This window comes from Solea solea, chromosome 13, assembly GCF_958295425.1.
Source record: "Solea solea chromosome 13, fSolSol10.1, whole genome shotgun sequence".
In the NCBI taxonomy this organism is placed as follows: Eukaryota; Metazoa; Chordata; class Actinopteri; order Pleuronectiformes; family Soleidae; genus Solea; species Solea solea.
Window position 1 is genome coordinate 11,174,032 of NC_081146.1, and position 26,440 is coordinate 11,200,471.

General features: G+C 40.9%; 2 protein-coding genes across 4 annotated transcripts; one reads left to right on the forward strand and one right to left on the reverse strand.

The window, feature by feature from the left end:
- Positions 1-47: 47 nt before the first annotated feature.
- On the reverse strand, positions 48-22,884 carry kmt2bb (lysine (K)-specific methyltransferase 2Bb). 3 transcript variants are annotated; one of them, XM_058646997.1, is made up of 36 exons: positions 22,553-22,884; positions 21,129-21,207; positions 17,484-21,008; positions 17,204-17,361; positions 16,890-17,009; positions 15,988-16,174; positions 14,692-14,923; positions 14,535-14,602; positions 14,196-14,453; positions 13,764-13,870; positions 13,370-13,495; positions 12,632-12,745; positions 12,311-12,457; positions 12,121-12,213; positions 11,907-12,024; positions 11,706-11,819; positions 11,336-11,520; positions 11,111-11,212; positions 10,523-10,633; positions 10,280-10,356; positions 9,734-9,957; positions 9,540-9,643; positions 9,282-9,419; positions 8,974-9,132; positions 8,754-8,871; positions 8,589-8,667; positions 8,331-8,491; positions 8,076-8,234; positions 4,903-7,960; positions 4,495-4,595; positions 4,153-4,281; positions 3,773-4,025; positions 3,527-3,634; positions 3,258-3,341; positions 2,625-2,754; positions 48-2,493 (listed from the first exon to the last, which is right to left on the reverse strand). In XM_058646997.1, the coding sequence occupies exons 1-36, from the start codon at positions 22,856-22,858 to the stop codon at positions 2,218-2,220; spliced, it is 11,508 nt and encodes a 3,835-aa protein (XP_058502980.1). In that variant the 5' UTR covers positions 22,859-22,884; the 3' UTR covers positions 48-2,217. The 3 variants fall into 3 exon arrangements, with proteins under 3 accessions (XP_058502980.1, XP_058502981.1, XP_058502979.1); XM_058646998.1 differs by having other exon boundaries at positions 14,220-14,453; positions 22,529-22,884; XM_058646996.1 differs by having other exon boundaries at positions 22,529-22,884.
- An 817-nt stretch (positions 22,885-23,701) lies between these two features.
- Positions 23,702-26,272, forward strand: psenen (presenilin enhancer, gamma-secretase subunit). Its single transcript, XM_058647076.1, has 4 exons — positions 23,702-23,837; positions 24,184-24,272; positions 25,048-25,152; positions 25,879-26,272. The coding sequence occupies exons 2-4, from the start codon at positions 24,212-24,214 to the stop codon at positions 26,016-26,018; spliced, it is 306 nt and encodes a 101-aa protein (XP_058503059.1). The 5' UTR covers positions 23,702-23,837; positions 24,184-24,211; the 3' UTR covers positions 26,019-26,272.
- The last annotated feature ends 168 nt before the right edge of the window (positions 26,273-26,440 follow it).

Below are 26,440 nucleotides of genomic sequence, written 5' to 3' on the forward strand. Positions count from 1 at the left end.
ATATAATTGAAATGGACTGTGTTTGAACATCTTAACATCTTTATTAGGCAAATACCATCATAAATAAAAAAGTGCATAGAAAAATTAAACAGGTTTAGAAATATGTATACAAATATTTACAAACTCAGGGTTTATTTGTACATAGTAACAAAGACATCAATTTTAAAGATCACACATCTTCTCAGTTTTATGTCTTTTACACTTATTTTAAAATAACCCTACAATATATATATAGATATATATATATTTATTTATATATGTTTGTATATATAACATACAGCTTTCTTAACAGACTCTGGGAGAGATGGTCGTGATAACTTAAGGTTTTGACTAGTGCTTTGCATCCTTCACTTCAGACGCGCACGCACACACACACACATACACAGAGTTGCACACATTCTGTAGGACATAAAAACCAATCTATGCTTAAATTATCATCCTCTCTTTTTGCATCAGTATTCCCAAACATCTGTCTCAACAGCTGAGGTAGAATCCTTGCAAGGAGTTGGGAGTGACTGCTGCCTTTGTTGTCAGCAAGGTGATCGACATGTTAATCTGAGCTCCATCCCAGTGATTGGACATGCAAGAAGGAAACGGGATAAAGACAATAACAAAACAGTATGGAAATGTGCTCCAATATGAGGGGTGGGGAAAAAAGCCATAACGATTATGGGCTTACGAAGGCCAACAGTGCTCAATTTACTCCTGTGACTGATTCTAACAAAAAAAGTCAAATAAAACCAAAAATTAAAAAAATAAAAATGATTCTTTAAAAATACCTGCTTTAGAACAATTTGTCGTAAAGGCTTAAATGCGAGACACAACTGCCCAAAAAAAATTCAAGTAAATTAGTGAAAGAAAGGACATCATTTGTAAACAATAAAATAAACGATACAAAAGGGGAAGATCTCCTAATACACTAGACCGCCACCATTTATACAAAGCACAACCTTTAACCATTAAAAATATAAATCAGAACATGAATAAATATACAATTTTAACAGTGTGTGATTTTACTGAATATCAACCAATAACAAAGATAAGCATCGTTTTAAAGGTGCCGTGTGTACTTTCTCAGCTTTGTTTTTTTTTCACCCTGTTCTCAACAAACCTTACGCAGGAGCTGAATCCACACTCAGTGGTGATGCTTTACACCAGTGCCCTCCCTTATTATGAAATAAACTCTAGCTAGAGTCAGATGACGGAGAATTTCTGTGTGTTTATGATTATTTCGCAGCTGTAGGCCAGCAAGTTCACCTCAACTCTTCAGTTTTGGTTTGGGTAGTGTTTGCTACATACACTGTACATCAACACAAAAAATTGGTTTCCTGCTTCCATCGTTAAAAAAATATGACACCTCTGAGCGAATCCGCAATAATCTATACTGGAAGTCCACAGTAGACGAGTGAAACAGAGCACACACTATAGTGCGAGGATGGTAAGAGTATGGTTGTGCATACATTTCCAGAGACATGATCTCAGCAGGGTGGATAAACAGCTTAAGAAATCCTGATTCACAGGACATACAGTCTAACTCATTACGTTAAAGACCTTTCAAAGCTTAGCACCATGGTTGTTTGTTGTTCACTACAAAAATCAGTCAAAAAAAAAAAAAAGAAGAGAGAAATATTATTAACAACATGAGAAGTATTAAATGTTAGATAAAATACACAAGTAAAGGTGAAGGGTGAATGTATGGCTTGAGAAATGCACAAGTGGGGCTATAATTGTTCCCATCACTGGAGGATGGAGCAACCATAATAACAAAGTGTAAAATGGACAGACACTCCTCCCCCGCGAAATGAGTAAAACATATAGAATCCTCAAATGCTAACTATATCTTTTCAGCAATGATTCAAACAGATAAGGCTTGACGTGTATCAAAGAAATTCCGGTGGTGTTGTCCATATAGATTGAGGAGCCGCCCACATTTTCTTTTAAATATCTGGTGTAAATGTCCTGTTGTTCTTCCTTCACAGTATTTACTGCTGCTGCTGTGACACAAGAACACAGTAAAATCCGAAGAACCTTTGCATAAGTTTTATGCAAAGGTTCTCCTCTTTTTGTCCAATCCATAAAATGGCCACACATTACTTCTAAGGAGCCCAACATTATTGTCTGGTCTCACAGTGGCTTATTCACATGTCGACTCCCAGCCCCAGTCGAGTGCCGTCTTACTTGCAGACAGGATCCTCTTCCTTTCACCCAGGGAATCTCTCAGTTCAGGTAACGCCGACATCGGCGGGCCCCACAGTTGCAGTTGAGTTTGTTGCTGGCGTCTTCGATGGGGAACTTGTAGTCATAGGTGAGCTCTTCCCCCCTGTAGATCTTTCTAAGAGCAAAGATGACAATATGCTTCCGGCCTTCCACGTTGATCACTCGTGAGTAGCAGTTAGGTTCACAGGAGTGGTTGATGAATCTCGCTGCGTTGCCATGCATGGTTGCATCCACCACATCAAAGTCATCGATGCGGAACATGTAACAGCCAATACCCTGCAAAGGCAAAAAAGAAAAATGAGACCCACCAATACATCCTCTACATTTTCTCAACCATAATCATCAGTTACTGTAGCTACTCGACCTATATTAGAATGAGACCGATAGAATAAGGAAACCAGACCAACCTTGCCATCGTAGTACTTCTCTCTTTTGTCAGTGAGCACTGCGCGGATGACGATGCCTGCATATTCAATAACCATCTCCCCTGCTTCGATGTTCCTCTTGCAGAAAAGACCACGGCCATGGATGGCAGACCTAAAACAAGACATGTGGCTTTCAGACAACTGTGTGACGGAGCCTGCAGAATTCGCCAAAGTTTCACGGGATATATAGTACATGTACAGAAAAAGCTATTTGAAAATTTAAAGCTCCAGTGCATAACTTTGGGTGAATTTTGTTGATGATGTTCTATTGATTCAAACAATGTAATATTACTTCTATGGTCCAACCCAAACTGCTCAACAATTGTTTCAGTGTAACATTCATTTGTATTTAAATGTATGCACTAGTTTTAAATTTGTCAAATGCTTTGGTTTATAAAACAAAAAACTGACTATACTTTTTGAAAAATAATTCTAATCAGTATTGCAACCTTTTTTTTTTTCCAACCTGGTTGCTTTTTGTATTTTTGTGCTTGAAACAAATGACGTATGGCCCTAATTCCAGACAGCACCAATAAATTCCTTTTTTTCAACAAAAATGCACAAATTATTGAAAAATATATTGAACTATCATTGCTGTGCAAGTGTAGTTCTTACCTGTAGACGCCTACAGCTTCCTTGGAAGTTCTTTCTAGATGTCTGAAGCGCATGGCCATAGGCAACTCCAAGCTCGTAGCTCGTCTAAAAGAAAGAGCAGAAATATCCAATCAAATTCTTTTCAAACTCATCAAATTTCTTAGTGTGATGGGCCTTAATATTTGGCGGAGGTGCACAGCATTTTCTTTTAACATTTCAAATGGGTAACACTTCAGGTGCCAACGCATAACAAAAACTATATCAATTAAAAATTAAATATGGAATCAGACCTTGTCGACTTCAAAAGAACCTCATCCTCCTCATCATCATAAGGCCCAATGTCAGGAAGCTGCCTATGCTGAGAAGCCAGGAAGTTGAATATATCAAATGTGGACTTCCTGTTAAGAGGAGACAGAAAAGTCAAGTCATTTCAGAAAGAAAAACAAAATAATTGTTAAAATCACTGTATAATGTGTGTCAGAGAATCACAATTTTCTTGACCAGGATCCTAATGGATTTTATGACTCAAAGCATACCTCGCATAGAGCTCAGAGCGAGCACAGCCAGTGGAATTGACCGGAAGATCGTCCTCTTGGCTAAACTGCTTAAAGAAACGGAAGGCGTGGCGCTGACAATGGTGAGCTCCTTGAAGTTGCTCCAGCAAGAACACCACTGCATCATGAACCAGACCAAACATCCGTGCTCCCGTGATCCTCTGAAACGTGAGAGGCCTCAGCCTTGCAATTGCACGTGCCTCCTGAACCCCGTCTATTACCGCTTTCCAGGCCACTAAAAGGAGAATTGAAGATAAATTAAGATAAAATAAACATAAGTAACTACAGAAAGAGCATAACAAGAAAGTCTTGCTATTGCTTTGGTTTTTACTTTGGGACCTTTAGGGAAATATTTGTCTTACCCTCGATACTGTCCCCCTCAACACTGAAGCCATCGTCACTGGTTATTTCGAATCGTAAATGTGACTGTTCTCTGTTAACTGGACATTCTTCAGCCTCAGACGGTGATGGTTCCTCATCTGAGGTAGCACCTAACAAAACACAATTTATACAATCAGTTAGTGACTATTGACTTTGACCTCGTCATGGTGGAGAGGAGGTCACATGGCTCAGCTTCTACCTGTTGTGGCCACTGTTTCCGTTAATTTCAACTGCACAGTAGCACATCAAGTCTGATCCGTTGTCATGGCAGACACTGCTAAACTCAGTCACACAAATCTTTAATATTTGTAACTCAAGCTTACCAGAATATTTCTTCCAGTCAGTCAGATTGCTGTGTCCAACTGGTTCCCAAGCATGTTGCTTTCCTTGGTCACCCAGAGACATGTAATCCCAAGGCTCAGACCTGAGAAAGGTATTTCAATAACAGATTGTAATAATGAGCAAATAAAGTTTTTGTTTTAGAATAAAAATCCTACATACAGATTTGTTTCTCGTGACGTATAATGGAAAACAAAACAAAATGTACCAATGCAATGTACATTGCTGAAACAATGAAGAAGCACAGGTACAAAATAGATGCTATTCATTTTTTTTGTAGTGTGTGTGTGTGTGAGTGTAAGAGTAGGCTCAATTTGGAAGCTTAACTGAAATCAATGGAAATTAAAAGAAAAAACAAACTTTCATGCCTATATAAAATAAATAAAGCTCACCCTGTGCTATCAGAATCACTTATAGGCTCCTCCTTTAGCTCATCCAGGTTTAGTACTCCTTTCACTGTTGGTGTCTTGATCCGGACACCTGAAGCCCTGCTAGTGAGACTTGGAAAAGGGGTTTTCTGCCGCTTTTCATCCTCACTGATGGGCTCCGGTTGCTGGAAATCAACTTTAGATTTCTTTGTGACAATACGATCAGAGAGCGAGGACACTCTTTTCATACGGACGTGTGTGCGGGGGCGAGGTGCAGGAGCTGGTGGTGGTGGTGGTGGTGGTAAAGGTGATAGAGGGCGAGGAGACTCTGGAGCCTCTGGTTCAATCAATAGGCCAGGTGGCAGAACCAGTGAGGAAGGGCTTAGTGTGCGAAGCCCACTCCACTTGGGAGTGTAGTTACTCGCCATTGCTTGGTTAATAATTGCCTGGGCACTTTCAGCAGGAGTCATGGAAGGTTTATCAGTTGACTGAGCAGGCTGTCCTGCAGCCTTTGATGACTTTGTTTTTTTCGATGCACCGGACTCCTTTTTCTTCTTTGTTTTTTTCGGTTCTTGGACAGTCTCATCTTTCAATGCTTTTGCATTCTTCTTCGGCTTCTTTACGTTAACGGACACCACTGCGCCATTGCTGTTGTGAGTAAGCAGCTGCGTGATTGCAGTTGAATTCTGAACTGCAGGTGTAACCGACGGAGGTACTACTGTTGCTATGTTGACCCTAGGGGGTGGAGCAGTCATAGTACCAGCTGCTGCTAGTGTGGCTGACAGTGCATTGCTTTGCAAAAGACTTGCAATCTGAGTGACACAGTTATAGGAAGGGGAGTTCGGAGTGGGCAGCTGGAAAGCGTTGCTTTCAGGATTCTTAACAAAGATCTGCCCGAGGCGGTTCACCAGCAGGACATGCGGTGTCGGATCCACATTCGGACCTCCAACCTCTTTCACAGTAAGAATGGCATGACCAGGTAAAGCCTGGGGTGCCACCAACTGCTGAGGTTCTACAGCCGGTCTGGAAGTAGAGAAGTTGATGGAGATTGTGTGACCAGATGCAGCATCCTTCTGCATAGATGTGGAGCTGTAACCATTTAAGAGCACAGGGGTGGAGGTGGTTTGGACTGCTGCTGGAGCAGTGGAACACTGTGTTAGCAGCCCAGACAGAGATGGTACTGATGTGGTCGATGAGACAATAGTGACAGTTGCAGAACCCAGTGCTTGTGTTTGTGTGGAGTAGATGGGTACAGAGACAGTACCACATGTTCCTGCTGGGGTGGCTGACAACATTGGATCATTTTGAGGGGCAATGTTTAGCAGTGTTTGTGTCACGTCTACAACAGGGGTCAGAGTGGTGAGTTTATTGGACAGAGATGAAATGGTTGTCGACTCTTGTGAACATGTTAGTGGCTGAAGTGTTATACTTGTTAGAGGAGATGGACTGAAACCAGGTAAGCAGGAATACATCTGCAAGGAGTCCCCAAGGCCTTGAGGGGGGGTTTGTGCATCTGTAGACATTAAAGGGGGCTGGAGAAGATCCAGAAAGACACCTTGACTACTATCTGCTAGTGACGGATCCGCTGTATTCGTTGTTAAATGGTTCATTAGCACATTTGACCCATTTGCTGATGAAAAAAATCGGCTGCTGTCAGGCTCCGAGTTTGGGGGCTTACAAGGTTCAGGCTGTTGTGTCTCAAGTGGCTTGCCATCTAGCAATGGAACCAACCCTAAACTGGACCCCTGGAATAACCCTTTTGAATATGCGATTTCAGGCACCTTTTTGAGTAAATCAGCATCATGAGCTGTAGTAGGAAGCATGGTCTGCGGATTTATGCAGGGAGTGTCAGAGCTTGGCTCTTTTAATGGAGTGCATGCAGAGATTTGTGGAGAACTTGACTGACTAGCATCATATGATACAGGAGGATCTTGATTTGAGCCATCAGCCGGATCTTTGCTGGCAATTGATGAAGAATCTGTGTGCTCAATGGATGGTGCTTCAGGGACCAGGCCCTGGACAGCTGCTGTGCAGTTTGGAGTTTCCAATCCAGTGTCACTTTTATTAAGCTTTCTGCTTTGAATCTGAGCTTTTGTTAGGCCATCAACTTTCTGAGCATCGTTGCCTGTCACTACGCTTGCATCACTCTCTGTGCCGTCGTCTACACCATCAAGCTGAGCCATAGGTCGAGAGGAAGGGGAGGGGGGAGACTTGGTAAGATCTTTTGATCCAGGGCGACTGACTATTGTCCGAGAGAAGTCAAAATAGTGCTCCATATCATCTTCAGAGGAGGAGGTGTTTTCTAAGTCGTCCCTTGCTGAGGCCGCAGACCGTGGCAGGCTGGCAACAAGGGTCTTTTTCTTCTTCTTGTGTACATTTTGGGCTCCTTCCCAGAATTCCTCCTGATCATCACCTTCCACTACTATCTGCCCCCCACAGTTCATTGCTACACCTTCATTGAGGAGTGTTTCTTCAATCTCCAGTTCTGTCCTCATCTCTTGGCCCATGTTCATGTTAGGATCCTTGTGAAATGAACTGTAGGAAAATTCCTCTTGATCCTTGTGTTGATCCAAGTCTCCTTGTGGTGAAGTACCATTTGCTGGTGACACATCTTCAGGCTCTGGTGAAGCTAAGAAGTTGTGTGGCACCTCAACTGAGTCTGACTGGCTGAGATCGAATGATAATCGAGTTCTGGGTAAATGTATTGATGAGGAGAAAGATAGACTTGGAGAAGGAAAGTTTCCCGTGCTATCCTGCCAGGGAGACTGAGGAAAGAAAGTTGAGGTACAGTGGGTCATCGAATTTCCAGGGCATCGGACAGAGGAAGCACTTCGACCTCCAACTGGGCGGGAGGAAGGAGAACTTATCAAGTTGTCAGTAGCAAGTGGAAACAGCGGGGAAGTGGGAAGAGAAGATTTTCCGGTACGAAGGGTGACTGGTCCAGCCAGAGGGCCCAGAGGAGGGGGAGACATGTGACTGCGGGGGCCTGTTGTGTGTGAATGTGGGCTGTGGTGACGAGCCCTTCGAGTCTCCCCCAGATCACTTATGGTTAATATGTGGTGGGGTTTCGACTGGGCTAGTCCTGAGAAGAAAACAGAAATAAAAAACATCTTTAGACTTTCATGCTTTTGAGTGAAATGACTGACGTGCCTTTAAATAGAATATTGTTCTAAAACGCAAATTGATTCATATTTCACCTGGAGATGGCAGAGGTCGGGACAGTCCACCAGCTGGTCTCCTGGTTTGGGGAATCTTTGGCCTTGCACTGTGCTCTGACTTGGTCAGTGGTCCCTGGACAAAGCTGTCATCTACTGATGGTTGCGATTTCTTCGGATTAGCCTTTTGGACTTCAGATTCTGAGGATTTATAAGAAACATCCCCAAAAATTAGCTTTATCTATAAAATTACATTACATCACAGGTGTATTTTGTTTTTTCAGTATGAAAGCACACCAGGCAGTGGACACGGGCTGTGAGCAATGGTGCGATTGTCTCCTTGGTTCGGCATCTCCTCAACAGGCTTCTCAGGTACAATGGGTCGGACCTCTCGGATTGTGCATGTATACTTGCACCGGCGCAATGGATTAACTGTACTCCAGTACCAGCGCGAACACCTTAGGAAAGAATTACAAATATTTAAAAGTGTTTTTGTTTAATGTTTCACATAAATACACAATGAAGTGTGAAATTATAAAATACCTAGAAACTTACTTAAACCCGACAGGACATAGTTTTCCTTTGTTAGCTGAAAGTTCTGTCAGCACACCTAGTTTGTCTATTTGTAAGGAACCTGTGTAGTGACAATGTGGAAGTTTAATATTTATGGTTGGTAAATGCCAAAAGCAGTGAAAAAAGCAACAAACGAAAGCAACTTACCAATCATGACGTTGATAACTTCTGGTTCCAGTCCTGTCAGGAACTTTCTGCGGAGGCTGATTCCTTCAAAATCCACATACACCCTGCGGTTCACCTCAAATTCTTGACCAGTTACCATCTGTTCAATAAACGACGATAATTGATGAAACTGTTAAGAATTCAATTCGAAAGATGACATTATAGCAACAATTAGAAAAGAACTTGTGGAAAAAAAAATTACCTTTCCAGTGATGAGATGTCTGTGTTTGTGGCAATAGACCTTTTTATCATCCTGGAAAACACAGTGACGGGACCGGGCACACATGAAGTGATAGTTGCTTTGACAAGATGTCAGGCAGCAGCCAACTGTGGCACCCGTCTGGTTGCAGTGTTCACATCGCTAAAAAAAAAAGGTTACACATTCAGTTTTATTTTTTACAGACTGCTCTACTTTAGAAGCTCTTAACTTAGATATTGCAGTAATATTGTCAGTGAAAAAACTGTTGAACTAACAGCTACATCAGATTTAATGACAAACTATGAACCAACCATCAAGCGCCCTCTTGTGACAGCACTGTGTACATGTAACAGAGAGCCATTGTCCTCTTCAAACACCTCAGCTGACCAGAGACAGCAATTAACATGTGCCCACTCATTCTGGCCCAAGAACAGCAACCTGCCCGCTTCCTGTGGAACAAAAAAGAGGATATTAAGCCCAATGTGCTATGATTCAAAGATCTATGTACAGTACTTACTAGCACTTAACCAGTTTGCATTGTATTATGATCTATTATTCATTTTACTTACACTGGATTTGAGGTCTCCATACTTTTGGCACAAAGAGCACTGTCTCTCGTCATCTTTAGACCATCCTGTATCTAGATCAGCTTTTGAGAGTCGACCCCTTTTCCCTAATAAATGTGCAAAAATAAACATTGAAGCCCCAAGACACTGTATAAGGATACAAAAATATCCACTTCCACTATAACTGACAACATTACCTTTGAATTTGAGTCTGACGGCCCTGCTGGTTTTGAAGTGGTTCCGGCTTATTGGCTCCCCAGACATTGGAGAAACAGCTTCTTCTTCCTTTACATCCAGGCTTTCTTCATTGTCCTCCTGCAGGATGCTGAGTGGAGCCCTTGACAAAAGCTCCTCCCTCTCCTGCCACTGAGCATAAACATGCTCTGTTGTCGGAGGATGGATAGCCTGGGACAGCATCCCGCTTTAACCAGAATGATAATGAGTTTAAAAGCTTATAAGTATTTATTTTTATGTAATAACAAAATATAGTGCGTATAACTTTCACAAGATGGTATGTGGTTTACTAAGTGATGATGTCAGACTACATTTTTTACTTTCCTATGCTTAAAATGCCATTAGCAGGATTGCTAAAAAAAAAAAAACTGCAGAAGTGTACTCAATTACATTTTGTGGATGCTTTATAGTGTATGTTCTAGATGTTTCCTAAAGATGCTGTGTATGCAAAGAACAATTTTCAAATGAATGCTAACCTGAATACAAAACAAAAGAAAACCATTACTCACATAGGCAAGTCTTTGGTACAAGGGTTCCACACTTTTGGGTCTTGGCTGTTGAACCAATTAAAAACTTCCTCGAGGAGCTAAAATGAAGAATCACATTCAATTATAACTGAAATGTTTTTTCTTCCAAACTCCCATTAGCAAATGAGAAAAGGTGGGTTGTAAGTACTTCACAGAATGAAAAAAAAAAATATGATTTATGATTAAGAGCAGCCACATCCTCAAAAGTTTATTGCAATACGCCACCTTTAGGTAGTAAGAGCGTGCCAGAGCAGTGGGTCTCTGCTCTTCTGGAAGGTCCTCTTCTTGCTCAAGCCTCTTTCGTACTACCTGAACAACATCTTCATGGAACGTTTTCTGAAAACAAATTAAGTATCCATGAGATTCATATCTTACACCCTGTTCAGACCTGGTATTAACATCATGGGTGACCTGATCAAAGGTGTCCTGCCTCCAGTATGACTGTTAACACCTGGCATTAAAATGTCCTTAATGTATCTACTGTGACAACTTGTGATTGGATCTCACTTATCGGTGCTGTATGCTACTACACACAAATGTCATGTCTATTTGCGGGAAAAAAACTGACACCAACAGTAGAGATGAGTCCACTGTCAATATGTTTACTGTGACAGAAGCCGAGTGAATCAAAGCACGGTGCACGCTGCCATTGCATGAAATGTGTTTTTGAGAATATAAATTATATTTAAGTGGGTGATATGTGATTTTATCATGTCCATAAAGGCTCATACAAAGTTAAAACTCACAATTATATCCAACCAAATATGGTGGTTTGCATGTGTTCAGTAACTGCACAAGACGTTATGTACTCACCAGACAAGTGTAAAGGCCCTTATCAAATTTCTTGCCAACAGCTCGGAGGTCACAGGCTGGATGTCCTTCTAGTCCACTGTCTGGATCAACCGACTTTTCACACTGCAGCAGAGATTTACGCACATTTAACAACCGTTTATTTTATGTACAAGTAAAACAAATTTAAACACTCCAACATAAACTGCCCAACAGTTCACATGGTACCTTTGAAAGGAAGTCTCTAACCTGTGAGCATGTAACAAGGTGCTGGGTGAGGGTGGAGGAAAGCAAGCAAGCTAGCACCTTCTCCACCCCGGCCCTGAGCTCAATGTAGAGCAGTTCTCTCCAGGCACTGGGCTGAGTGACACTGCACGGCCTACAGGAATACACCACACTCTCTGGAAGGCTGGACAGGATCTCATAAAGCTCATCTGAAATTATTTTACAAGAGAAAAAAAAGAGAAATGCATTTAGTCATTATTATGTCCTAAATATTTTGTTTAAAGTTAAACAATTGAACTTAATAAGTATGTAATGCTGATGCATTGAATTAATTTATGCATTCCAGAAAGGTAGTATTTTTCTCATTAAAAAGGATGGAGAATAAAAACTTTACCTGTTAGATCCTCACACTTGGCATGTACCCAGTGGTTACAGGTACCACACTGCATCATCTGACTGTCGTAGTCATTGTCCTCATAGCACTTGAAGCAGATCGGACAGTAGTTACCTTATAAAAGAAGGATAGAGCTGCATTAAAGAGGAGAATCGTGTCTCACAGCGATTAACAAATGTACTATCAAGGTTAAATATTCACCCTGGTCATAGAGTTTTGAACAGTCTGGACAGATGCCTTTGTCGTGGTTCCAGTCAGTGTCCCAACTCCTTCCTGGTGTGACGCCACAACTTTTACACCTAATGCATGTCATACAAACCTAAACAAAAAACATCACATTAGACCAGGAATCAGTGTGTGTGGGCGCCTAAAACATAGATGACTGTGTTTTCGTTATAAAAAAAAGTGAACATACCCAAGCTTTCCTCTTCTTGTTTTGTTTCGGATAGTTGGGTCCAAGACAGGAAGCATGATAACAGTTCTGGCAACGTTCACACTCCAATAAAGGCTGAAGTAGACATGAGGTATTTAAAAGTTTATTCCATGAACTACATTAATATTTACAAGTGAAATATTACAAACTAAATGAAATGAAAGGTTATTACCTTTGAGTGCTTGTTTCTCCTGCCACACACGTGACAGAATTTGCAGCGGCGACAGCACCAGTTTTCTTTGTTCTCCTCTGAGGGGCGCTCTGCGGCGTCAAGGCAAAACTGGTGGAAGGGCTCACAACATACTTGGCAAAACAGCATCTGTTAAGAAATTCAAATGAACAAAAGCTCCTGTAAGTTATACAATATATAACTACAATGAAAAGTAATTATTTTCCCTGCATGATATCATGTACAATGAAGTTTAACAAAACCTGCTGTCCTTAGTAGTCTACAAATGTATGGTGGTTATGGCATAGTGTGATAAACAATTACCTCATGTTGCCCTTTACTGGCACAAAGGAAGCAAACGTAAGGTGGAACAGGTGGCGCAGAAGTCAGTATACTTAAACCACCCATATTCCAGACATTCTCCAAAGCACAGTCCTCCTGAAAATGAGACATAAACTGTGTTTACATAAGCACACGTAATCGGAATAAAAGCCTGACTGGAATAATGTTATGTAAACATGCCAATCTGAAAACTCTGAATGATACAGCAATTCAGAAACAAATTTTAATCCAAAAGAATGGGCTGGTATATATGGCAATTGTCATTCAGATCAGTATGGACGAGCAGACATGTGCAGCGTTTGTCTACTACAGAAGTGGAATCGAAGCTGCTTCTTCTATTTCTGGAGAACACTGCGCATGTCAAAGAAGTCCATTCTGACTGAACACTTGATGCATGTGTATGAACACCACAATCAGCTGACTGTGGGAGTGGTAGGTTTATATGATGGATAATGAGTCATATGTATAAGATTTAATTGAAGTGGTAGGGTCAACTGAGACACTGATTAACAGAAGTACAATCGTTTTCATTTGTGTGACATTAATGCAATTTCTTCATTTCATTAAAATGTTAAAAACCCTAAATCCTATACCACATGGTTGATCATTTTCAAACAGGACTCCCGTTGCTGTCCTGATCACTGACATACAGATGAGAATATTAAAAAAACGTGTTTACAATAACCATTTAAAATACACTGTGAAAACAAAGTGACCTACCTTGAAATCAACCCTGATTTTGAAGGAAGGTTTGGAAGATTCAACCTCTCTTTGTTCAAAGCCATGGGCCAAAGCTGCCAGCACACTGGGAGGAGTCTCTTCCAACGGACCCTGAGACGTCTGAACCTGAAAGACAACCATGGGTTACTTACAAAATGTGGGCAGTGATGGATATTAAAATAGAAAAACATTTGGCTTGAATTATGGGGAAACCGGGAGGCGTTTTTAGCTCCATCCTGCCATAATCTGGTAATAAACAAGCAAAACTGCATTTAGCATGTGCTTAGTGGAATAATAATAAGTGGAAACTATCAACACCCTTTGATAAATTGAAAGTCTTAAGCAGACACTTTTTAAGCATTAGAGCAACTGTCAAAAAGTCAGAATTACGCACCTTCTCAGGCTTTCGTCGCACAGGTTGTACACGGTGTGAACTGGACTTTCGATGCCTGACCTCATCATCTGAAATGTCCCCAAGGAATCCATCCAGTGACACAAAGTCTATGAAAGACAGGAGGGACAGGTTAAGTCTGGAACAAATGCAATGGAGCTGCACGATATCAGGAAAACATATATGATAACAAAGGTGAATGTTGCAATGATGGTATGGCTTTCAATAAACTGGCAAAACTAGTAAGAGGAATGCTCTACATGTATAACCCTTGCAAATATTTTTTATTTTTGCAGTATAGGTATTGTACATTGTACATTTTCGGCATACTGTTCAGTTGTAATATGTAACACATTTGAGCAGATACTTATATGTTGTTTAGGGAAAATCACATAGAAAGCTACCACCTGAGCTGGATTATGAGCTTTAATTTACCTTGACTGAAACGATGTCCAGTACCTCTTCTCCTGGCTGGTGACGCAGAACTTGACAGAGCTTTGTCATCTACATCCGAGTCGTAGTCCACAAGGTCAAAGTAGACACGGGGTTTCACAACACGCTTTGGCTGTTTCCTTACTGATGGACTGCTGCCGTCAGCCTGAAGACCAGAAGGTGAGTCTGCGGTGCACTCGTTTCCTTCTTCATTACTTGAATGACCTCCGCTAAAAGATGACCGCCGTCGCTTGGAGGAGCCTTAAGAAAGAAGAGATATGTAGCTGTGTGTTGGGATGTTTAATAGGAACATGAAGCTCCCATGATTAAGTAAATAACTACCTTTGGGTACTGTTCTTCCACTTAGTCTTCTGGCTTTCCTCTCTTCAATTTGATCACATCTCTTATAGCTTGTGGGGAAAAAATAGAAGAATTGTTCATTATTTCTGAATGCTGCTATATTTTGCAGCAAATACTTATGTCATAAAAGCCAACTTACACACAACACTGCCGCTTCGTATTGGGACCCCCAAACTTAGGTTTGTCAAGGCAGTTTATGCATTTGCCACAGTCGTCCTCGTGGTTACAGCCTTTGCATACTCCACACCTCCGAGAGCGGTACCCAAATGGCCCAAGTCCTTTCTTTTTCACAAAATTAGATGGTTTCTTGGCTTTGGTGACCTTTGGATCTGACAATCCAGGACTGTCTGATTCTGATGGAGACCCAACATCTGTAACAACAAACATACAATAAGAACAGCAAACCACCATCTGCCACATTGTTTTCGACAGGTTAATTTTTATTTTTGTTCAAAAAAATATATTCTCAATTTCAGATTATTTAATGACATTATTCTGGTTTGCAACTCAAATTACATGTGTCAGTTGTTTTAAAGAAATAGTCATGCATAGATTTCTGAGGTTTATAGGTTATTTTTTCAAATGAGTGAACTAAACTACACTTTCAGACAAAAGGGTGAGAATTAATAGGAGAGAGGGAGTGATTCATATACTGTATTACTCGCATGCACCAATAATATATTAGTCCAGTTGAACTCGTCCCTCTGCTTAAAGGAATCATGAAATGAGTCTGTTTTCTAAATCCAACGAAACCAAAAGCCCATAAAGTTTTCTGTAAGTATAACAGAAGCTGAAACTATATCAACAACTACTACTGTTACGACCAAGTTGTTATTATGCACAAAATTGTGGTTTGACATTTGGGGCAGGAGTGAGAGCTCCTGTCTCTTCCCTAATCTCTGTTCTCCCCAGGCACTGACGTGCCAGATGTGGTGACAGGAGAGCGGTGATGGGAGGTGTCAGGGGAGATAAAGCTGTCCTCCTGGAAGAGAATCGAGGGAGGGAAATTGTGGAGGCGCTAGTGTGTGTTGAGACAAACCAGTTGAATTCTGGCAGAGATCTGGGCAAATATTGTAAATAGAGTTGTAGTTAATTTTGGTCCCCCATACTGTTTTCTCACAGTAGGGGGGAATCGCCATTTTTGCCATTCACTGTTTACTCCTGATTACCTGTTAGGGAGGTAGAGATTAGTGTGTGTCTTTGTTTCCTGGTTGTCGGGACGGTGGGAGTTCTGTTTGTTATTATGGCCTGTATTAACCCCATCGTTTGTAAATACACTATCACGAACCCAATCACGCTTCACTGTAAATTGTAATACATTATTCATTTTTGTCACACAGTTGCGTAACACTACTGATGCCATCATTTCAAGTCAGAAGAAATTGAATTTCAAGACAGACAGTCCACATCAGTTTGTCAATCGGGTCACATCTACCTTTAGTGACAGCAGATGGGGAAATGCCACTTCTTTCATGCAGAGGCAATGCGCTCAATCTGGGTATGTCATCTGGTACCATTGCTCGAGGCTGTCCCAGCACTACAGATGCTGCACGACACACGTGCTTGATTCGGGGACCTCCTGCTTTTCGAAACTCCTGGCATAATGGGGAGATGACCTGGGGCTAGGAAAAGAGACGAAACGAAAATCAATCAGAACAATTTATGTTGAAGCTACAGTGTGTAAATAGTTTTTATCTAATTTGTTAAAATCCTCCAGGTCCTAGTCCTGACAATCATCAATACATACATAAGTACATACAACTAAAAGCCCAATGTTTCTTACTCTCCAAATACAGTCATTTCATTTGCACAAATTGAATTTATTTGCTGGCATTACTGTCACAAACTAACCCACCTGTGCAATCCTGTAAGATAATGTTTAGTGTTTTCTTGTAGGTGATTAAGGCATGATGTAGATGTCGGTAACAACAATACTGCCCAACTTTATGGCTATCCAAATATAACATAAAGTGCTTCAGAAACAAATTACAGACTCAGGCTTTACAAGACACGAGCTTATCGAGTCTGCAGTTGAGTTTTCATCAACCTTTAAGCACATTTTCAATGTGTGCATGAAAAAACCTGAATTTAAAGAAAATAATCTTGAAATCTCTCTTCCATAACAACCTGTGTATCGGTCACTAAGGCTCGCCGCGCATAGGAGAGAAATGTGCATGTATGCTTACACCCTACTCCTGCTGTAGAAGTCATTAATTTTTTATATTTTTTACATACAATACAACTGTAGACCATACAAAGAGTTTCCTAAAAAAAAACAAAGATGTGCACAAAATCTAAGATTGTGCTCACCATTGGGCCATCGATGTGAATACTTACTTGTCCCGGGGGTGGCTCTGTCTTGACGACAACATCAGCTTCAGGTTGCACCCTCTGCTTCCTCTTCTGCCTCTTAGAAGTAACGTCACGAGCCCTGACACCACTTGGGCCAGATAACAGCTGCAGAGTTGATGGACAATAACATGGTATCAGCACAAGCTTAAGAACAACTAGAAAATCCCCTTGTATGATCCAGCTTCTTTTTATGTGAGATTTTCATTCTCTACAAAAGGTAATGCCACACAACACATGCGCTACAACAAATAGTTAGCCTATGCTAACTACAAATGTACTTGCATGCATCATAACCTTACCCCAGATGACTTTAGTTGTTTCTGTTGGTCAATTTTTATGAGCTGGACCTTTGCCTTCCTGAGGAGATTGAACATTCTCTTATTTGCTCCAGTAAGACGAGCTCTCTGTGAAGTCCCCTTCTCCATAGAACCTGAGATCTGTTCTGACTGCAGCACACCTGTAAATAAAAGGTAATGCCAGTGTAGCTACATTAGGTGGTTCAGTCTACAAGGCTGCATAGGAAAATAAAGGTTTGCTTGGTCTGAAATCTTGGTAATGCTTGTAATCATTACTGCTTACCTGGGTGAAGTTGGGCACCATCTTTCCCCGATAAATCCTCCACTTTACTGTGCTGATATGCAAGGGCCTTGAAGTTCATAGTCCTTACACACACTTTTCTGACAACTCCAGGAGAATTGAGGTCTTCAATCTTGAGCTTGGACTTCTGCTTTTCAGAGTTTGTATTCCGTTGTCTAAGGCTGATGCTCATGGCCTCATCGTCGAGTCCTTCAGCTAAATCAACGGGGAGCTGAGGAGGTTTACTATCCATATCCACTACCTCAGTTGTATTTTTGCTTTTTGGATATAAAGTGTGCACTTTTTTGAGCCTTTGAAATATCTTGAGGTGAGCTGTTTGTTTATTCAACTTGGGGGGACTTTTCTTTTTCAGTGGATCCAGGTCAGTAGTTTGTTCTGTGGGCTTGTCTGCTGGTGCAGATAAAAACAGATCCTCGCATTCCTCTTCTAGAGTTTTGTCCAATGTACACGCTTCCTTGCTAGACTCTTCTGGGACATGCCACTTGAAACTAGAGTTCTTTAGAACAGACCCCCTCTTTTCACCTTTACCACTTTTCCTCTCAGAAAAAGGGCTTTCAGTTACATCAATGTCGTCATCTAGGTCCTGAGCTGAAAACAGATCAACATCCAGCTGAGCTTCACTTAATATGTCCTCATCACCCATTGGCAGGATGGGGGATATAGCTCTGCATGTCCCATCATCTCGCCTCTTTCCTGGACGTATTTGCAAACCCACTTGTGCACCCTTCTTTGGAGAGTTTCTTCGAGGCAATACAGACATTCCAGCATCATCCATGAACCTTTGCGGAGTCTTTATCACTCTCGATGATCTGGCACTCACAACAGGCATAATGAAGTGCTTGATGTTTTTTATAAACTTTGTTTTACCAGGCGGGGTTTCTACAACATCTGCCTGCCCCATATCAACTAATGTGTCTGTTTCTTCCTGCTTAAAACTATCTTTTTCAAGACCTATGTCTATCAGCTTAGAAATTATTTTAGACTGTGGTTCTGGCCCTTTGGACTCCAAAAACTGTGTCTTTTTGTATTTTTTATGTACTCCAATGAGCTTGGAGCTCAGGGGTGATGTGATATCTTCCAGTGGGGTGGACATGTCACTATCCCCCTCAAAAATGTTCTCACATTCAGATATTGTGAGTGGTGCAAACTTTCCATCTCTATTCCTGTACCTGTGTTTCTGACGCTGCCCAATCAAATTTTTACGTCTCTTTTTTAGTTTTTTGAGTGATTTTTTTTGTAAGCATGATGTTGTTGGGTGACTTGCTTGACTTTCTGACAACAAAGGTGGTTCACCATCTATTAGCTGCAAGTTTGTTTCCTCTTTTACCAGTGGCTGTATCTGCTCTTCTTCTGCTGACACAATGTTTTGTATTTTCTCTGACTGGGTGCATTCTATTGTTTCTGGCTGCTTTACCTCTTCTTCTAAAGGTTGAATATCTTCTTTTAGTAGAGACTCTGTATTAGTATCTTCAACTGTAGCCAACTCAGTGTTGATGTTGATTTCAGGGGAAACAACTGCCTTCTTCCTTTGAGCAGACCTCTTTTTTCCTAATTTATTATTTCTACATTTTCTAGGCTTGGAAGGCATAGGCAATGGTTTGGCCTCTTTGATCTGTGTTTCTACTACTACATTTTCCACTTCCAACCTCTGTGGGGAGCTTTCCACTGGTAGCTGGGATGGATGATCAGTGCTCTTTGGGGAATCCTTACCAGGAATTTCAGTGGCATCTATAATTGTCACCTGTGTGGGCTCCTCAGACAATCTCTCACCACAGTTTTCAGGAAGAACATGGGAATTGCAATCATCAGTTGAAACCTGAGAAGAATCTTCAAGGTGCACCTGATGCTTATCTTTATCTTGTGGACATGTTCTAATTCTCCGTTTCTGAGTGGTCACTGGCTTTTGACTGACAGACTTAGTTTGTGGTGAGTCAATGCTTGATGTCCTCCTCCTTAGTCTCCTACTTGGTGTGGCCACAGCCTCTTGACATGGTGATTTATCCTCATTGGTCTCACTAAAATCTTTGAAAATGTCCTCTGTCTTTTCAGATAAAGGACTAACTTGCTGAATTAAAAAGGATGGCTTTGAGCTTTTATGTTTACCAGGAGAGGACACCTTTTTGATCTGAAGAGGTGGGACAACTTTCTCGCTATCCATTTTATTTAATTCTGCAGATGGATCTTCAGTTTTGTGTTCCTCTTCTACTTCTGCTTGTATAGTGGACTTTTCCTCAAATGTTATGTCAGGTTTTTCATGGGAACACTGACTGTCCATGCTTTTACTCTCTTGTGTGGCTAAGCTTTCCAATTTTGAAGCTTCATCCACATCACTCAGAGTCCTGGTGACACTAGCATCACATAAAGTGGACTGGTGCACTTCAGTCACAGTCTCCTCTGCAACTTTGTCACAGTTTTCAGCAACCTGTGTCTGACTCCCTCCCTTTACCAATGTTAAAGTCCATATAAATTTTCTGCGCTTTTTCTTTCGAGCTTTATTCTTCCCACTGGTCTGCGCATCATATTTTGGGTTTCTGGTCCGTATTAGCTTTAAGCTTGGGACTTGCGTGTCCTTATTTATCAGAGGCAAACTGTCAGTGAGCTGTGCCGTTAAATTTCTCTCTGTGGATGATGGACCATGGTTTTCTGGCACTGTAATGTCCTTATTGAGCCTCTTGCTTTGTCTTCGTCTGTTGCCTCTCAACAATGATTTCGACTCTACTGTACCAGAGGCTTCTGATTTTGACACCTGAACAGCAGCACTTTTGCTCTGATTCTCTGGTCCTGCTGCACCATCAGAGTCACTTTTAGAGAGTGGGTTACTGACTCTACGGCTCCTACGAATCACTTGTTGATTAACTTCAGATGTTTGCTCCATCACATGCTCCCTACACTTCAATTTCTTTGAATTAGTTTTTGGCTCAGTCCCACTCTCCATGGCAGTGTCGGTCCCGTCAGCTGGTTTACTCTCTTGTGAGTTTTGGTCATCAATCACAACTTTGGCGCTTGTCTGGCTGACAGGCTCTGTTGTCTTTGAAGCAGATCTCCCACGCCGCCGTACAGGTGCTGTCTCCTCTCCCTTGTCTTCTCTGCCATGTTTAACCTCATGTGATTCTGTTTTTAATTTGACGTGGGCACTTGAAATCTGGTTGCCCTGGATGTCCTTGGTTTTAGAATAATCATGAACTTCCTCGATCAACAACTTATTCGCAGATTTTTTACTCGGTTCCTTTACAGTCCTCATTTTCTTTTTGGCCACCAACTTTATAGTAATCCTTGGTGCTGCTGATGAGGCTCTGTTTTTAGTGGGTCGTCGATCCATATTGTTTTTTCCTTTTGATCCCTTCCTGCAACCCTTTGCAGGCTCTGCGTCGGGAGATAAGATGTGAACTTCCTCCATTGATTTTACATCTTTTACAGGATCAGGTGGGGTAATCGCTGCCTCCACTGCTGGCATTCTAGGCAGTAACTTCTCACTTTGTCGTTTAGATTTTGTGTTGCCAGCATCACCTAAAAAACAAAGACACTTTAAATATTACAAAATCCAAAGTAACTCAATTTGATTAAAAACTAAAGCTGTTCATAAATAACTAAGTATGACATAAGATGCAGTGAGGTGGTTGCCTTTACCTTTAGAAGGGTTTTGTCGAGACCATCCAGGCCCTTTGGGACCTTTTCTCTCAGCTTCAAATCCTCTGAAGTCATCCCCCTTGAAAATGAAATAAAGACTATTAACACTTTAAGCAACCTGGCATCACTCTGCTGGTTGCTGATAATCAAAAACAAGACAACAAACATGATAAATAAAAAGCATTCACTTTGACAATCAACATTTCCACAGCAAATACAACACTAACAAAGATAATTGAAATGGATGGATTCATGTCCTGCATAATGATGACTTTTTGAATAAGCCAAACAATATTAATCTTTGCAAATTGGGCCATGGATTTGTGACATAATACTAAAAGAAAAAAATACACTGTCTACAACTGTTTACATTCATCAAATCTTAGTCACAATACTAAGCACTGAAAGATGCATTTGTTGTTTGAGGTAAAGTTCTTTAGTGGCATTAAACTGCAGGTGCATGTAATCCAGATTATTTATGACCTCGTGCAAAAACTTGACTCACTGAGTAGATAGGCTGAGGTGTATCTGCGCTATAACCACACGCTCCAGGCTTTATAACACTTTTACTTTTTGAGCTGCGGGCTGGTACCCTTCCAACAACTCCAATGGTGTGACCCGGTACTAGACGTCAACTACTACATGTGTATAAATAATACGCTCTCTCAGCTGTAACTACGGCTGGTTTAGGATACACTTCTGCACCACCATTTAAACCTGTCGTGTATGGCAACACTGGCTAGCGGTTAGCTGACTGTAACTCTGTTCTACCTACTGGAAATGTTCTTTCAAATAATTTATATTGTCTGACCCGAGTGTTTGTATCTATGGCATGCTGCGTAGACATGTGGTGGTTTATTCAGCCTAATTTAAATTACATAAGCATAAAACTTTGTCCGTACCTAGACAGCGTATTGGGTTGTTAGCATTTAGCGACTTTGCAGTAGGCGCTAGCCTTCCCGTTCTTTGTGTTCGCTACTTTTAGCTAGCTGCTACGCTGGCCCGATACGGAGCGGGCCACAAATGAAACAACTACGTTCCATGTTTACAAATTGGCGCACTCACCAACTAGCTTTTAAACAAACACGTAATACTCACACTTAGACATCATTTTATGTGTATCCTCAATATGCGCAATTAAGGGAACAGTACAATACAGTAAGTGCTCCGCTGCTTTGTTGGAGTGGCACTGTGTTGCGACTGCCCATTAAATGTCATGGAAAGCTGCTGTAGGCTAACAGCAGTTAGCATGTAAAGGTAGTGCAGGTTCATGTTAGCCTAGCAAAAGGATGTTGACATTTCTCCATGGCACTAATCAGTCATACTGCTGTGGACAAGCACTCGTTCTCACACATTCAACAATCACACCAAATATGAGAAAATGAAATAAAGATACTAACTCCTGGCTCGGTTTGGCACCTCACCTCTTCACTCCCACTAGAGCTGTATCCAGCTTGGCCAAGGACCTTATGGCTCGCCTCTATCCCGAGCAAGCGTAAGTGAGACTGGTCTTCGTTTAACGACAGAACCAGGTTTGTGGGCCTTGGCCCTCCGTTAGTCACATCATCAGCTTCTAAGCCTGATCGTCCGAGTTGCCAACGCTTCTCGGAACGCAAACGACTGCGTGACGACCAGGGCCGACCGGGGAAACGACCTCTGGCCGTAGCGGTTCCTCCTTGGCCTCCTACGGCAGCCGCGGTTGCTGATCCGCATCCCGCTGCCGCCATCATTGCATCGACAACAACACACACCGTCGGCTAGCAGCTCGGCGAGAGACAAGAGGGAAGGCGCGAGATGGGAGGGGGCCGCAATGCAGCATGGGAAAGTGAGTAATTTCGGCGAGGCCCCAACTTGAGAAGGAAATGGGGGCCCCCTGGTGGTGAGATGACCAACTACCGCGAACCATTCAAAATTATTTTCTGACTAGAGCAAATTTGTATATAATCTAACGTATCTGACTGTTTTACTGTAATTTTGGTAACACCTTAGATGATTTTGAAGGGGTTAACCATCAACTTCCAAGATATATGTTTAATAAACGAATTACTGCTTTATCAGAAAGAAAACTATAGTTTAAAATTAAATTATGATATATTATGAAACATTAAAAGGACTGATTAATTCGGAAGCCATTAAGATGGCAATGGAATGTAAATATTTGTATAGTGTGGATTTACAGTACTTACAGTACAGTAGTAACTTTCAGTCCAAGAAGAGGGGAAATTTTAGAAAAATATCTTTCCTCATCGAGAATTAGATCCTGACAAAAATACAATTCACTTTTAGAGTAGAAATGTTGTTGTGAATGTTGTTTTTAATGACATTTCATATTGATTACTAAGGGGTCTCGACTTAATTAGCTCATGAACTATTTTATATAATGCAAAAGTATCTGTCAACATGAGATGTTCTGCAAAGCATTAACTGGAAGGTGGAGGGGGAAGAGAGGGGAAAGGCATGTAAAATACGTGAAAATAGAAAATCAATGCATATTAGAACTACTAGCCTTCAAAAGGACCGTCACTATTTTGTTAATACAATTCCCGGTACACTAGATGGCGGTATGCAGTACATATGAGCACGTGCTTACCAGGAAAAAGAGCAACGGCAAGCCGAAAAAGAATCAGCTTGAGAAAGAAGAAGGAAGTGTTTTGTTTCTATACAGTTGGATGTTTACGATTTTCAGCTGCTTTGACTTTAAATCATCAGGTAAACTATCATATTATTTGCGCGTTATATCGTCAAGGACCGCATCGCATTGTTATCTTGGGAACAGAATGTATTTTCTGACATTGTTGCCTGTAGCAATCGGAACACCCAAATGCTACGCTGCTAAGCTAACGCAACGCTAACGTTAGCATAGCAGTTTTGATGTGTTTGAATTTCCTCTGACAACAAAGCTAACTGGCTTAACAACAAACACCAAAGGGCTGTTTCATCGCCTCAGTTTCATGCGTACGATTTTAGGTCTCTTTGTTTTTTAATTAAGGAATGGTCAGACCACTGCAGCTGACTTATTCAGTGAACCATCCTTTTTGGCTCTTTTTGTTTTCAGATTTCTAGGACCCAGAAGAAAGCGCACAATGAACCTGGAACGACTGCCCAACGAGGAGAAACTCGGCCTATGCAGAAAGTATTATTTAGGTGAGAATATTTTAAATGTAAATAATGTCAGGATCACTAACCATGGCTGCACAATGTAAGTTATGGCTATATGACCTGCGGTAAATGCAAGAACACAGATATACAGTATGTCCTGCTTTGTAACCTATGCAGGCACTGATTAAAAAAACCCAAATAAAATCTTATTGCCCCCTGAAAACAACTATCCAGCCAAGCCAATCAAAACAGCCACTATCTACAGTGCAGTCTTTGCATTATGTGCAAGAGTCTTATGCCACCATTATATTTGTTGTTCGAGCAGTGCTATGACCATACAGTAAAGTTATTTTCTGCCACCTGATTGTAAAATACAGGAAACATGACCTACCCTTACACTTGAATAATAGCACAATCCTGGCTCTCTTAATGTTGTGGAACCTTAATTAATGTAACTGGTAAAATCTGTGTTTGTCCTACTATTTCATGTTTGAAAAGGTTTATTATGGTAGGCTTATTCAAGACGTGCGTTCGCTTTACATACACATTGAAAGCCTGCTAATGTATAAGTCCAACTTTTAGAGTCATCACTCCAATCCAAACATCAATGATCACCAAGTTTGACAGACATAAAAACAACATAGTGTGCCCTGACACTTATGCTCAGTACTATATCTATCTGTTCTGATGTTTGTTGCTGTGAGTGCAGCTTGAGTATCTAAGAGCCTTTTGTAAAGTAAATGAGAAAGTCTAATTATTTATAATATACAGTACATTCAGCATTGTTGTCGTGTGATTGTTGAATCCTCATTTTCCCCAGGTGGCTTTGCATTTCTCCCATTCCTATGGCTGGTTAATGTTGTTTGGTTTTTCCGGGAGGCCTTTGTAAAGCCAACTTACACTGAACAGGATCAGATAAAAGCATGTAAGTAGGAATGATTTCCAATAAAAAATAATTAAATCAGACATTTGTTTCATAATGTGAGCATTTTTGTTTTGTTTTCAAGTAAGACAAATGGATGGGTAAATGTTTATGATAACAGTCGTATAGTTATTTATTTATTCAGTATTTTTAATAGAATTCTCCCATACAAATATGGTAAGGAAAATTGTGGATAGCTTTCTATTTGAAACATATCAGAAGTTGGTTAAAAAAACAAACAAAAAAACAAACAAAAAAACAAGAAGTGTCACTTGGTTGTGGTATAATGTCCCTCTGGTGCTCTTCAGTTTGGGGATTCAGAAAATCTTAGACAATGTGAAAACATTTGAGGCTATTTTGAGGATATTTTCAACAATAAAGACACAGCAACACATTTCAGTCATCAAGACATTGATGCATTAGGGCAAATACAGGCCTTGATGGCTGAAACACATTGTTGATATGATTCTATAGCCATGAAATAATAAAGGCATTTTAGCTCATCATCCTTTTGAGTGCCTCAGATATTTTCATACTGTCTAATATTAGAATGTACTTCCCCTTTTTAAACCTCTCATTGTGATTACTTCAGATTAGAATACATACTGTGCTACAGTAAAACAATTTCAAACAGTATGTGTGCAATTTTCTGAACTTCTTCTGTTTTAAAAGATAGATGTGGGTGTAGTTTATACATTGTGTGTAACTCCTGCTTTTTCTTCTATCTAGATGTGAAGCGGTCAGCACTGGGATTGCTGTTATGGATAGCTGTACTCACCACATGGATTACCATTTTCCAGCACTACAGAGCACAGTGGGGGGCAGTGGGAGATAACCTCTCCTTTACCATTCCTCTGGGCATTCCTTGAGATGTTTCTTCAAATAACTCATAATCTACTATAATGGACCAAAACTTTTCTTTCTCGAGCTAAAGAGAACAATTTTAGTGTTCTAGTTTCTGGGGCTTAATTCAGTGACAAAATGATGTTCAGAGCAATCAGTTTTCATCCAGTTTGTTTAGCATACTTAACTTTTTTTTTTTCTTTATTCCTAATGTTTTGTTAATATTTGTGATTGTTCTCCCAAAAACAAGTGTAACAATAAAAACGTTTTACACACTCAAGTTGTTGCTCCACATGCTGTTTGCTCCCATGACGGTTCAGATTGTCATACAAGTTTATCCCTCTGACTTATCGGTTAGCTTTTCCTCTCTATATATATTCCTAATGTTTTGCATTGTTACAGAGGTCTCGTAATGTCTGCATAATCATCGGCGCCTGTTGTGAAACTC